General features: G+C 44.3%; 1 protein-coding gene across 1 annotated transcript in view; it reads right to left on the reverse strand.

The window, feature by feature from the left end:
• Window positions 1-649: 649 nt before the first annotated feature.
• LOC311011236 (uncharacterized protein) overlaps window positions 650-13,345 on the reverse strand; it is a 19,043-nt gene continuing 6,347 nt past the window's right edge. Inside the window, exons 2-9 of the mRNA XM_084006058.1 lie at window positions 12,153-12,247; window positions 11,615-11,696; window positions 8,974-9,337; window positions 7,222-7,296; window positions 5,220-6,355; window positions 3,573-4,402; window positions 3,114-3,362; window positions 650-2,325 (exon numbers count right to left, since the gene is read on the reverse strand). Of these exons, the coding sequence (XP_083862184.1) occupies window positions 2,072-2,325; window positions 3,114-3,362; window positions 3,573-4,402; window positions 5,220-6,355; window positions 7,222-7,296; window positions 8,974-9,337; window positions 11,615-11,696; window positions 12,153-12,247 (3,085 nt within the window). The 3' untranslated portion in view covers window positions 650-2,071. The remainder of the gene's footprint in view (window positions 2,326-3,113; window positions 3,363-3,572; window positions 4,403-5,219; window positions 6,356-7,221; window positions 7,297-8,973; window positions 9,338-11,614; window positions 11,697-12,152; window positions 12,248-13,345) is intronic.

The raw sequence follows: 13,345 nt of genomic DNA on the forward strand, positions 1-13,345 counted from the left end.
GTCTTGTATGTTGAAAAAAAGTAATAAAAAGTAATACTAGTATGTTGGAGGATGTGAAAATGTAAAAAAAAAAAAAAACACTCTGTATGTATCCTGAAAGCTGGATGAATCGTGTTATTTTACAGGCATTGAGCTGCAGTCGAGTCTCCGATAGACCAATGTGTCTTTGAATGAGAACATGTGTACAGGTCTGATTGAGTTTTCACAACAAAGCTGAAAACGGTTGTATTTAGATGGAATTAATACCTTGTAAGTCTTGGTAGAGGGTTCACTGCTCACTAAACAGGAAGAGATATCAGCAGCCGTGTGTGCTGCCTTCTATACTCTAGTATACTACTGTATATACTCTGCTTTTGCACGGTTTCGGTGACTGGAGGAGAGTATTACAGAGTCCAGCAGAGGGCGGGTCCTGTGTGAAACAGAAGTGGTCTTTCCTTCGATTTAGCACTGTTTATGGTTTATGAACCAACACCTCCATCTAGTGGCGTCAATGTGAACTGTATGCAGGAGACAAGCCTGTCAATACACACTTTCTGGCCATTAATGCCAACAAATTTTCAAATAACATCAATCCTAACTATTGAAGTAATATGTCTTCAACATTTGACTTTTTGAAACGGGCATTAGAATAAAAACCACAACACATACAGAGCTTTACATTTTTATAAGACTTATAAAAAAAGAAAAAACATAACACAATAAACAAGGCATGTCATACATTGTGTTTTTTCTTTGTTTCTCTGATGAGTATTTACAAACTGGTTTATTTACAGATAGCAATAACTCAGAAATGGAAAAAAGCTACATATATTCTAGCACAAACAACCAGTTAGCATAATGATAATATATTTGTTATGTACAATGTAACTGGCAAGGCTAGGGCATGAAAGAACATAAAGATTCTGCAAAAGGTTTAAATAACTTCAAGTATCTGTCTTGAGGTTTCGTGGAGGTTTTAGTCTGATGGACGCAGATTTTCATCAGCGTCTAAGAGAAACCTTGTATCTGGTCGAGCTGCGTGTAGTGTGGCCGGGAAAGGACTGCAGGAGCTCTAACGGTCGGAAGAGACAACACAGACAATGCAACGAACATGGAAACAGGACAATCACTTCTCTGATAAATGCCCATGTTTTAAGAAACTTTGAACACAACCAAGGGAAATCTCCTCTCCACATATAAACTAATATCCTGCTTATTTGGGGGAGGGGGGAGTTGTGGACATCTTTGGTCCAACGCAACGGGCTTCTGAACAGTTCTTGTTTCTGGACTACGTTGTTGAACTAAACATCTTAGGTATGCAAACATAACTTCATAACATTCTGCGACCATTTCACTGTCTCAAAATCATCTCCATCGAAATCTTGTGTTGCACTTTAAATTAAAGTCATCACCAAGTACCTTACATGTAAGTGATGGAGAGAATAAAACCATTGTCAGAATTGCAAGGTCAGCTGTATGCAAAGAAGAACTAGCTTGCTTGAAATATGTGGTTATTTTTCTAGGTTAGAAGTAGTTAGACCTACTCTAATTATATATATAGCAACTAAGAAAAGTGTGACCGAAGCACAGCCATTTGTCCTATTAAAGTCTCCGAGTGCATAAAACACTAAATGCTACTGCACGACGCTCAACAACACTGTAGGGCTCACCTGCCTCCCTTGTTTACATTTCAGTTTAGTGTATGCATTTTGGAAAAAGAAAATGTCCATGTACAACACAACACAGGCTGAGGCCAGTGCCGTGCTCTCTGGAGTCCCCCAAGGCATGTCTCAAACGGCGCCTGTCCAAGTGCAGCTTGACCTGCACTGTAACCCTCAAACCAGGAGCACCATCAAGACTCGAGTGTCATTTTCTAAGACCTTAAAGAAGAGCAGCATTCAATTCTGATTTCTGTCGTCGTGGGGCTCAAAATAAAACTGGCGTCAGGTGTCAAATAAGAAGCCATGCCAAGAAGTGAAATTTAGGACCATCCTTTCAAAATGAGTGCATTTCCTGGGCAGCAGGGCACCATCTGAGAATCTGCTCTGATCACCTGCACCACACCAGGACCCCCCCCCCCCCCCCCATCCCTTCAGCAGACAATGAGCGGCAGGGGCTCACATTCACGCCGCTGGTTTTTCTTCAGCAGCTGAATGCGATTGTGGCAGTAGAACTTGATGGCTCGCCAGTCACGGTGGTTGCTGACCAGCAGGGGGCACTGCTGCAGGCAGCGCTCGCAGTCGGCCTTGGCGGGGACCCGGAGCTCGGTGATGTTTTGGGTCAGATGCTCCTCGACTGCCGCCCGCTCCGCCTCTGACCAGGGACGCTTCAGGACACCTCGCTTCCCTACGAGGACAGTGAGTGGAGACGACGTCATGCTCTCATTCGACATGAGAAACCTACAACAGACTCCACCACTCACCCTACGTGTCGTAATGGTGATGGTCATATTTCAGTACTCAACCAGTTAGAGACTATTCATCAATTATTCTAAAAAATAATTTGGCTGATTAATCGAAAATGAGAATAATCATTAGCCCAATATCTGATAACTATACTTTTTGTTTCTTTCATTGTCTCTATTTTGTTTTAAGGAGCAAGCAGTGCCAATACTCTCGTTATTTATTATTATATTATTTTATTATTATTATTTATTATCTTTCTATTGTTATATGATTCTACTCAGGCTATGTATCTTTAAGAGTTAGACGATAATACTCCAAAGACATTTCAACTCAAACATTATATTGTTTAGTTCAAATCCCCAGTCATATTGGGCATTTATTCAATAATATATTTTGAATAAAAAAAAATTAAAACTTTGTGTATTTCGTGTTTTTCATCAATCAATCAGCAACTTTTAGCAGCTAAGACATTGGTTTGGGGGGTAAAGTGTGAAGGTGTTTGACTTAAATCGATGCATTTGTACATCATTTGGGACCATTATCATTAATAATGGTAATGTCCAAAAAGCAAAAACTGGCTAAAATGCCTAATTCAATAATTCTTTAATTCTGTACACATATCAGAGTCTGTGTCTGAACATTTAATTCTCACCTTCACTCTTTATTAATGTATCTTCCTCTGTGGTAAATTGTGCAATTACACTTGTTATACTTGAAACCTAAACAAACCTGATTTGGGCTGACCTGAGCCTCTCCTGCGGTTTGCGGGGGGAGGTGGAGGAGGTGCAAGGGGTAGCTGGGTGTTCTTCAGCTTCTTGGGTCGTCCCACCCGCCCGTTGTTCTTGCCCTTCCTGACATACAGCAGGGTAGGTGTCGGGATTGGAGTCGGAGCTGGGGGGGGCGCCTCAGCCTTCTCCTTCACCTGCTCCCCTTCAGACTCTCCCTCTGAGTACGAGTCTGCAGAGTTTCCTGACATAACTGGAACAAGGAGGCAAGACAGAAAAGGAGAGAAAGAGAACTTCATTAGTGTCCTGTCCCCCCACGTCCTCCTGTCAAACACAAACATCCACAACACCTGGAGGAAGGGTCATGATCCTTCTCCAGCCGGCGGATGTTTGACACCATGAAGGAGGGATGATACAGCTCATCTTGGACAACAGACGGTCCTTCATTCATTCAGACTCTCACCGTCCAGTTCCAGGCAGATGTGGTTCAGGCTCATTCCTCTGAACAGCACTCCATCTCTCTCTCCACAGAGCACCACTCTGCCCACTCTGCCCATCAGGCCTGGGTCTTGGCCAATTCCGGCACAGTTCTGTGTCACGTGGTACTCCCTCTCCAGGAAGTGCTCCAGCCTTTCCACGGCGCTGCCTCCAGGCTGCCCGGGCTCCTCCCCTTCTCCCAGTAGGAGCAGCTGGGTCAGTATAGCTACCTGCCGGCGAACCCTGGTCTGGGTCAGGGCACGGGGATTACGGGTACCGCTAGAACGGGCCAGGCTGCGGAGGAGGTCAGTGCCTCGCAGTGGTGTGGCAGGGGAGTGGTAGGGCCTGGCGAAGACGTACGGGTTCGTGGGGTCAACTCCCACATCCTGCCGTGTCTGCAGGAGGAGCTCCAGGCAGGGCTCGCAGTGAGGGGGGAGGATGAGGGGCTGGACTCGGCCACGTTTACCCTGGACCCCCACTCTAGCGAGGTGAGGGAGCACCAGGCGCTCAAAGGGGGACAGGGAGGCCTCCAGCGGAGTGAGAGCTGGAGGGGCACCAGGTGGGACAGGAACGGGACACTGGGGTGTAACGCGAGCGTGATATTCAGCAATGGACAGCTTGGAGACCTCGCACTCACGGCGTCGGTTGTACAGGATGAGGAGGGCCAGGCTGGAGTGGCAAAGAAGGCGCCAGGCCTCAGCTGATTGCAGCTGCCGAGACAGCGACAAGAAGGCCGAGTGCTGCAGCCGACGGAGGTACAGCACCAGAGACGACAAGGAGGAGAGGAGGGGCAGCAAGTGGTGACGGCCCGAACCACTGAAAAAGAGATGGAGAGCAAATTATTCAATCTGACAGTATTAATACCAATTTACTTAGCAGACTTTGGACAATTTTCATGTCACAATTATCTTGGCCACAATAGTTGCGATTCACAAAATTATTCCGATGATCATCACAATATGTTTGGCACTCAAGCATTCAGGTATTTCTTTTCAACAATAATCAACTATTATAATAATCAAATTCTATTTGTGAAGCAAAAATAGCAAAAGGTTTCTGGTTCCGTCAGCTCAAACGTGAGAATTATTTTCTTTGTCCTAAACGATGGTAAACTAAGGATGCTCCAATAAATCAGCCGCCGATTGTTTTTCGTTCTAAATTGTTTGGTCGTGGTCAATATAAAGGCCAAGCACAACAGCTGATCAGATGACTCATCAATTCTGAATTGAAACGTTTGCAATACTAATTTTTCTCTTTAATCTGCACTTAGCGACTCAGCTGGACACACGCATGTCTGATACATTTTTTCACTGGCTTGAAAACTGTGATCTATCAAAAAGGATATATATAATTTACTAGAAATGAACCTCATACTGATAAATGGTGATATGCATCCCATGCAGAGCAAATGTTTTTGAATGGTTAAATGCCAACAAATATGGACTGAAGCAGAATAGTCCGTTATATGTTGTGAATTTGAGAGTTATTGCAAATGTTTGCATCAAAACAGTCAACAATCCTAAAAACTGTGGGTGGGGCAAAACCTTTTACAGACAAAACGATTAGTCGATTTCTAGAATTCGTCATTAGTTGCAGCTCCCCTGAAATTTGCTCACAAAGCAGGCAAAGTTACCTCAGCAAGTCCTTTTCCTTATCGTCTGTGCCACTTTCATCATCCACCTCCATCACTCCATTCTCCTCCTCCTCTTCCTCCTCGTCATCTTCCTCTTCTTTTGGTGGCAACATCTCTTTGGCCAACTTGCTGCTGAAGAGTTGAGGGGACACCACCTCAACATCCTCCTCCTCTTTGGGCCTCTTAACCTCCACGACCTCCACATCGTCTTCATCCTCATTCGCCGCGTCCTCTCCCTCCTCCTCCTGTCCTTCCGTCTTCAGCCCCCTCATGGTCGCCTTCCTGGACTCCGTCACGGCCACAGGGGGTGGGCTTCTCTTGAGGACGGATACCGGCACGGCGTTCTGTCCTCGCGGAGGCGTCAGCACGGGCGGGGTGGGGGTTCTTCCAGAGGAGGCAGGGGATTGGTTAGCTGCTGTGAGAGTGGGCGGCGGCATGGAGAGGTCCTGGACGCCAGTCTGTGGAAGATCTGAAGTGTGGCTGTGTCCTACAGCTTGTGATGACTTTGAGTGCTGTAGAGTGTGTGCGTGAGCTGTGGGAGCGTTTGTGCTCTGTGCGTGCAGACGGGGCATCTGTGTGTAGCGCTCCACCAGGGCGGAGCACACTTCTGGTTGGTGGGCATGGTGTTTGTCCAAGTGGCGTCCCAGGGAGCGGAAGTGGCGTCCACAGTGCTCGCAGGTTTGGCGCATGGAATCGATGGACACTCCTCTGGGGACGTTAATGTTGACGTTGCCTTTGGTGTTGGAGCCCAGCGGAGCCGGAGCTTTGAACACAGGCTTAGCTGAGGAGGAGGATGACGAGCAGGGAGGGGAGGACTGTGCAGGAGGGTGGGATGAAGGAAGCGGACGGTTGTGATGAGGACTGCTGGTGGGGGAGACGAGCGGCAGCCGCCCGGGTGGCGTCCGATGGGGGGTCTTCTTCTTTGAATGAGTGCCGCGCCGTTTCTTGCGCCGCCGTAGCGCACGCCCGCGAGGGCTGGCGTTATCTTCATCTCCAGCGTCGGAGTCACTGGCGTCAGAGTGGGAGATGGGGGAGGAGGAGGGGGAGAGGGACCAAGAGGGGGTGACGTACTCCTGCTGCTGTTGCTGCTGTCGATGCCGCTGCTGCTGGGCGGTCAGAGAGAGAGGCTCATCCTCCTGGAAGTGAGAGACATTTTTACACTATTAGCAGGATGTTCATTTTAAATTATATATATATATAAAATGATATTTTTTAATACATTTACGTAACCACTATGATATCACTGGTTTGGCAGTGCGACAATCACAGATTTTACATTCTAGTTAAGATCACATTGTTTCGAAGTATGCCAAATATGTCAGGTGAATTTGGAGGAAATAGGGTTTTGAATCTCAAATACATTTTGGCCACTTGGTGGAAGCAGAAACACCAATAAGACTACAGGATGATCACGTTTTTAAGTAAATATGGTGAAATAGTGAGCAAACAGTAGCAAGTTTATACATCCAGCAGCAAGCGACGATATCATTCTGGCCACAAGTCCAATAGTCTCACTCTCTTTAGCTGTTTTTGGTTTCTACTCCTGAGAAAATATGTGGCTCCTCAGCTGCTAAGCGCTCTGCTATGTTCACCACATAGTCGCTAACTGTCTGTCTGCCACTTTGACAGCAGCTGCTGTACAGTGGGTAAACTCAATTTGGCAATTGTCGTTCATTGTCCAGTTATTATTTCTTAAAATAATAAACCTTTTTCTTTTCAGTGTGCCAGTAAACCCACTGTGCTGGCTGTTCCTCTGGGGAGAGCAGCGGCCCCCGACTAGGCAGAGTCAGTCAAAGTTCAAATTATTTCAACGTTGACCTTGTTTTGCAGCTGACCTTTTCAAAGTGCAACCAATGGGATAACAGCTGTCTGTGACGTAAGCGCTTCTTGCCACCTTGCCTCTGCCCGTGTCGGCACTACGCTCCGAGCCCTACCGCGCGGTGAGCACGTTTCTTATCATCTGGAAGCACCTTCAGGGGAAATGGTGGCGTTTCTCTCTTACCTTTTTGATGTTGTTGTTATTCTCTGTGTCAGAGTTACACTCGTGTTGCGCCGGAGACACAGTACCACGGAAACCCTGTGGGACACAAAGCAGTCATTAAAATAGCAGGCCCGCTGCTCATTAATGTTTGCCATCCCAATCAGCCTCAGCTGTCACTCAGAGTGCAGGACAACCTCCACACTCGGTCACCAGCACAGAGGTTGATTAGGACTCCAAATCCCCCACTAACAAGCCAAACACAGGAAGTGAAAAGAGGTTTTCTCTCAAACACTGTCAACTGACACATCAATCCAGCTACAGAACAAATCAGCCAATAACATACTCCACACATCACATTTAACATGCATATTAAAATACGGCTTTGGAGGAAATGTGAGCAACGACGGTGCCACTTAAATGCCAATTTCTCAATCTTGTCAATTTCAATTCCTTAAACGGATTCTGGTATCATCATTTTGTTGAGTAAATCCATCCAGTCTAATGAGATCCATTAAAGAAACAGATGTCATGTAATAACCATGGTTACTGTTGCTAAAGCACTATAGGTAGAGAGAGAAATGGAGCTCACCCATCACCATGGTAACCACATGCCTTGCTTAGCTTCATGTGTGTAGCATGAATGTGTGTGAGCAGACGGTAGTGTGAACATGTCTGTGTGTGTGTGTGTGTGTGTGTGTGTGTGTGTATACACATATGGTTGCCTATCTGAAGTCATCAGATATGCATGGTGTGTAACTATACATACATACATATACTATATATGTACATACATACATATACTAAGATGTGAGATGGTCTCCTGCTGACACGGCAGGTTCTGGATTAGACATTTAGAAAGTTTAGAGGTGAAAATGAGGTTTTCACATTAGAAGAAATGACACTAGGAAATTAGCGAGGGCATGCATGAGTAGATCTGTTCAATCCAAACATAATGTCCTGTGGAGGCGCTGAGTTCTGGTTTATAGTATTTCCTCTTAGACAACAAGTTTCTTCCTGAGAGGTCTGACTGTTGAAAGTCAGTGTAAAAAGACACATGAACTCCTTGCTTCTAAGGCAGTCAATAGATTCTGGGTGTGGGTTGGAAGTGCTGAAACCAACACAGATACCTTAAATTTAATACCGATACCACAATGATACTTTTCTATTCTTTGTGTGAATAAAACCTCATAATGAGTAGACCAACTATGTTTATATATATGACTACAGCTCATTTCTCTACTTTATATAAAAGTGTTTATAATGTAAATGACGGTTCATTATAACCAGTCTGTCGTTGTGAATGACATTTCACATTTCACATTACATTTTTGACGTTTTGGTTCATTGTTAATCAACATAGTGGAAAAATAATTCTACCAGCCCATCAATCTCAATCTCAAATTTAACACTTTACACATATATATTATCAGTCCCTTTTCTAAATCCAGATCAACCCCTCTCCTTCTCATTGGCATTAGTTAGACCCACCACACAGCACTTATTTAAAAAGAAAATACGGCACTTTTAAAGCTGGTTGAGGACAAGAAGTCTCACATATAAAAGGCTACTGATTTAATGGATCCCGGGTGCTCAGCTCAGATAAAAACACTGAATCTGTCAGCACGTTACTACTGAACTGTGTGTGTGTGTGTGTGTGTGTGTGTGGACACAGTTCCATCGAGCCCTTAATGATACCGAGCCCAGGTGATCCCAGGTGTTAATACCAGAAACACAGTGTGCAGTGTAAAGGATCTTTCTATAAAAGGCACTAACCAGGTTGTCTCCCCACTCCGTCAGGCTGTAGTCCACGGTGATCTCCTCCCCCTTGGTGATGTCTCGAATGGCAATGACGACCAACCGCACCTGGCTGCCACAGTGGACCTCTCGGATGCGGCAGTTAGGGGAGGGGGGGAAGGAGCTGGCAGTTGGGGCTGGAGCAGAGGCTGTCAGGGCAGCCGGAGCCGTGGAAGCAGGGGTCATAGACGGAGCCTGAGTGGAAGTCGCCGGGGCAGGAGCCGGGAGTGGGGTCGCGGTCAGGGCTGAGGGCGCTGCAGGAGCCGGGGCTGGGGTCGAGGCTGAGCAGGAGCTGATCTTGGATCCGGCGGGGACTCTGTCATGAGCCTGCACTGGTGGGCCGCTGGGACGGGGAGAAGGCGGGCGATTGTTAGATTCACTCCCTTCATTTGAGAATATGTTGTGTTTTATTATTTAAGCAATTGGTTGACTTATAAAGAAATGCAACAATTGATTAAATGTTCTCGTATATTTGTAGACTTCATGTCTAGTTCTGGACAATTGTGAAATGTATTTTAGATTTTTGCCGAGTGATCAGGCAAAAAATTTGAATTTGAATTGAACAAGAATGAAAATAGTCATTAGTTGTAGCATCTCTATTTTTCTGTTTTGTCCTGTTCTAACATACTGTTTGTAGAGGGAGTTATCCGTCAGATGAGGGGTTTAAAGTTGATACTGGTTCTAGGATCCAGCTTTGCTCTTGTGTCTCTTTGATGATTTGGCCGTGTGTCACAAATGACTGTAATCAGAGTTTGTCAATCAAGACATGTGAGCAGGAATGATAATCGTGGTGTCTTCTCATTGTATTGACATTCTTCCAGCCGTGGGGTTCATTTCTGTGCTGTAGCGATCCGCAGCAGCAGAATGAGTGCAAAGCAAACAGTAAGGATCCACACATACAAGCTCATGCCAGTGCTTCAGGGCAGTGACTCTCAATCCTTCAGAGCTGATTTTTTATCCTACTGGCTCGTCAACTGCTTTGTTCTCAAATCTCATGTATAAATCAGACTGACAATATGGCTAAAGTGAAAACCTACAGGTTGACAAGTCCTGAGGACGGGGTTCAGAGGTGCTGCTCTCAGACGTTCTTCAGCCGTGCAGGCGTTTAGCAACTGATTTATATACAAAATATTCAACATAATAATAAGCAAACAGCAGAAAATACTTTATACTGGAACAAAACTGCAATATTTCTTTTCTGTAATATAAATTGTGAGGAACTACATTTTCACACACAATTAAGTACATTTTTAAGTTAAATGTGTCAATTTGATTCATGTTGAGATTTAAATTGAGAGGCTGGATCTAGAAACTATTTGGTGCTCTAGTAAAAATTGTATTCATAAACTCACTGGTCGTATAGATAAAAAAGCCACACCCACAAAGCTGCAGGATCGTGAATCTGCCCCGGGTGACAGTTGTGCTGGGAGCCAAGGTCAAGGCTAGGAGTGCTGTAAAGCTCACGGTCAGATCCGCTGGCCACCTTCATCCCTCTCCAAGCCCACCTCATATATGGCCTGTGTCCACATAGCCCCCTCTTCTGAGCGCCAGTGTCTTTTTTCAATTGTTCCCAATGAAGAGGGAAACACTGCTGCACCCAAGGACTTTTTTCTGAGCACTCTGCCTTTTTTTGTGCGGACGCTCCGAGGACTTTCACTTAAAAATCTTGGAACTTAAAAATGACGGTGACTGCACTTTAGAAATTGGAGGTTTGTTTTGGCCTTGACTGTCAGTCAGATGCTGTCAGAACAAAGACCGAAGAGCCTTTTTGTGCTTTTGTGTCACCGTACACGTGGTCTCCGACGGGTCGTCCAGGTTACGGCGTTCAAATTGAACGATGGCAAGCTCGTCCATATTAAGTGTGAAGCAGCATCCTTTGGTTGGTGCTCAAGATGAAAAAACTATGTCAAGCTAATAGATAGTAGCCCAAATAGATGATAAAGGCAAAGGGGTTATGCTAGTCTACCATACAACGGTGGTGATATTGTTGTCATAGAAACGCTCTCCAGCGCCCTGCAGATGCTTTTCTGCCACCAAAAGGCACCGTGTGGCCACAGACGGTCACGGCGCACCGCTACAGGGAAGTGATGTCACTGGGGACACATGATAATGTCATAATGCATGAAAATGATTATCCTGGTCCAAAATAATTGCGATTGACAATATAAACCTGATCATCATCAGAATATGCTTAAAACTCAATGGTATTGGTCATATTTACTTTCAAAACAAATATTTGTATTGCGTCACAGAGAACATCTTTTTTAGTGAAGAAAGAATAAATAAACTATTTCAAATAAGGTTATCATGAATCATAAAGTCTCCCTGCATGAACATAGCTACATTTAAAAAAATGCTGTGTGAGTCTGATTTTTTTTTTTATATATAATACTTTCTGTATTTTTTAAATTGGGCTGACTTTTACTTCTCGACCATGATAGAGAACTAGACAGCTTTTTTTAGGTCACTCATTACAATATTCAAGACCATTGATGGATGATTAGATGATTAGAATACAAATGATACTATATGTATATATATATATATATATATATATATATATGTAGTATAGTATAATTTGTATTCTAATCACAGAACCCCACAACATTTGTACACATACCAGTTGTGAGGAGCAGGCTCTGTGTTGAAGAAAGGCCCGTCCAGCATGGGCCGTTTATTCTCTGCTGCTTCTTTACGATCACCTGAGAGCACAGCAACAGTCAGTATAAAAGGATTACATACAAGTATGCAGGAACACACACACACACACACACACACACAAACACACACACACACACACACACAAAGGTCATCACCTCATCTCCTGGAGCAAAAACACACACAGGTGCACATACGTAGGCAACACACACACACACACACACACACACACACAAACACACACACACACACACTCTCTCTCTCTTGCACAAAAGTAGGTCACACTCACTTGCACATGCTCCACCCCCATACCAATTACACACACACACACACACACACACACACACACACACACACACACTCACACAGACAGATGCACACGCGCACACACACACACACACACACAAACAGAGAAGCACACACACACACAGAAGCAGACACAGCATACACACAGTTGATGGCAGGAATATGGCATGCAGATATAACACACAAACACACACCTGGGTTGAAGCTGTGTTCAGGCACGCTCTCTTCCTCAGTGTGTGTAACAAAGACTTTGACGGGTGTCCCTTTCCTTTTCCTTCCACAGCCGCGCCTGCAGAGAACACACACACACACACACACACACACACACACACAATTATCATTTAATCAATCGACCTGCTGGCCAAACTTCAATCAGGTCAGAGAGTGATCAATAAGCTGATGACCACCTAATGGATCGATACAAACCGCGTTTCCCTCCGAACAAAAACGGCAAACAAAAACAGCGACACAGCAAGTGAACAATGATTCTTTTAGTTGCCATTTATTTATTTGAACTACATGTTGATTTTAAAATGTGCTCGTCTCTCCTCCCCAGGTTAATGTAAAGGTAAAACAAGCTCAGGGCCAAAGTACGCTTGAATGTTTATGAAACACCTGAGATTCTTTTCATTTCCAGGCTAAAAACACCCCCAGTATTTAGAAGCAACCTCAAACAATATAAATACTAATTTCTCAAAAAATAAAATCTTATCCAACAGTCATACAAAACGTTGTCGGTAGAGTTGAGATTAAAATCTGATCAAAGAATAATTAAAGAAGAACAGAAAACAGGGAACATTAACATTGATAGCAGCTTTCGGTAAATCTCAGCGACAGAGGAATATTAGAACCAACTGGTCACATTTCAACTTGAAAAAAATATTTTTGTACTTAAATTCGAGCTGAAATGTTAGCCCTTTTATATCACGTCCCCAGTCAACACCTGTTTAACAATATATGCCAAAAAATAAATTCTTTGTTTTAAAAAAAAAAAAAAAAATCTTAATCCAATATTGTTTTCTTCCTGGAAATCAAAATATGACGCTTGCATAAACCAGCTAGTACCAACCAATAATATTATGACATCCATCCATCAATCAATCAGCAGTCAAATCCAGGTTGTAATGCTTCAATTAATTGAAAATACCATCCAATAAAAAGGTCAGAAAAAGCAAAAAATACAGTTCCACACGATCGCCTTTTGACAAATTAACAGTTTCAGCAATGCTCCATTTCTGACACAGCTGAATCCAGCTTGATACGATTATTGTGTACACAGCGTCTCCTGAATAACGACTGCTGACCATGGTGAAATCTGCAGTCCAGTTAGTGTTTATGGTTGAGTGCTGTGACCCCTGGATCACCACTAAGGAGTGTGCCATTACCC

This window comes from Eutrigla gurnardus, assembly GCF_963514095.1.
Source record: "Eutrigla gurnardus genome assembly, chromosome: 3".
Taxonomy (NCBI): domain Eukaryota; kingdom Metazoa; phylum Chordata; class Actinopteri; order Perciformes; family Triglidae; genus Eutrigla; species Eutrigla gurnardus.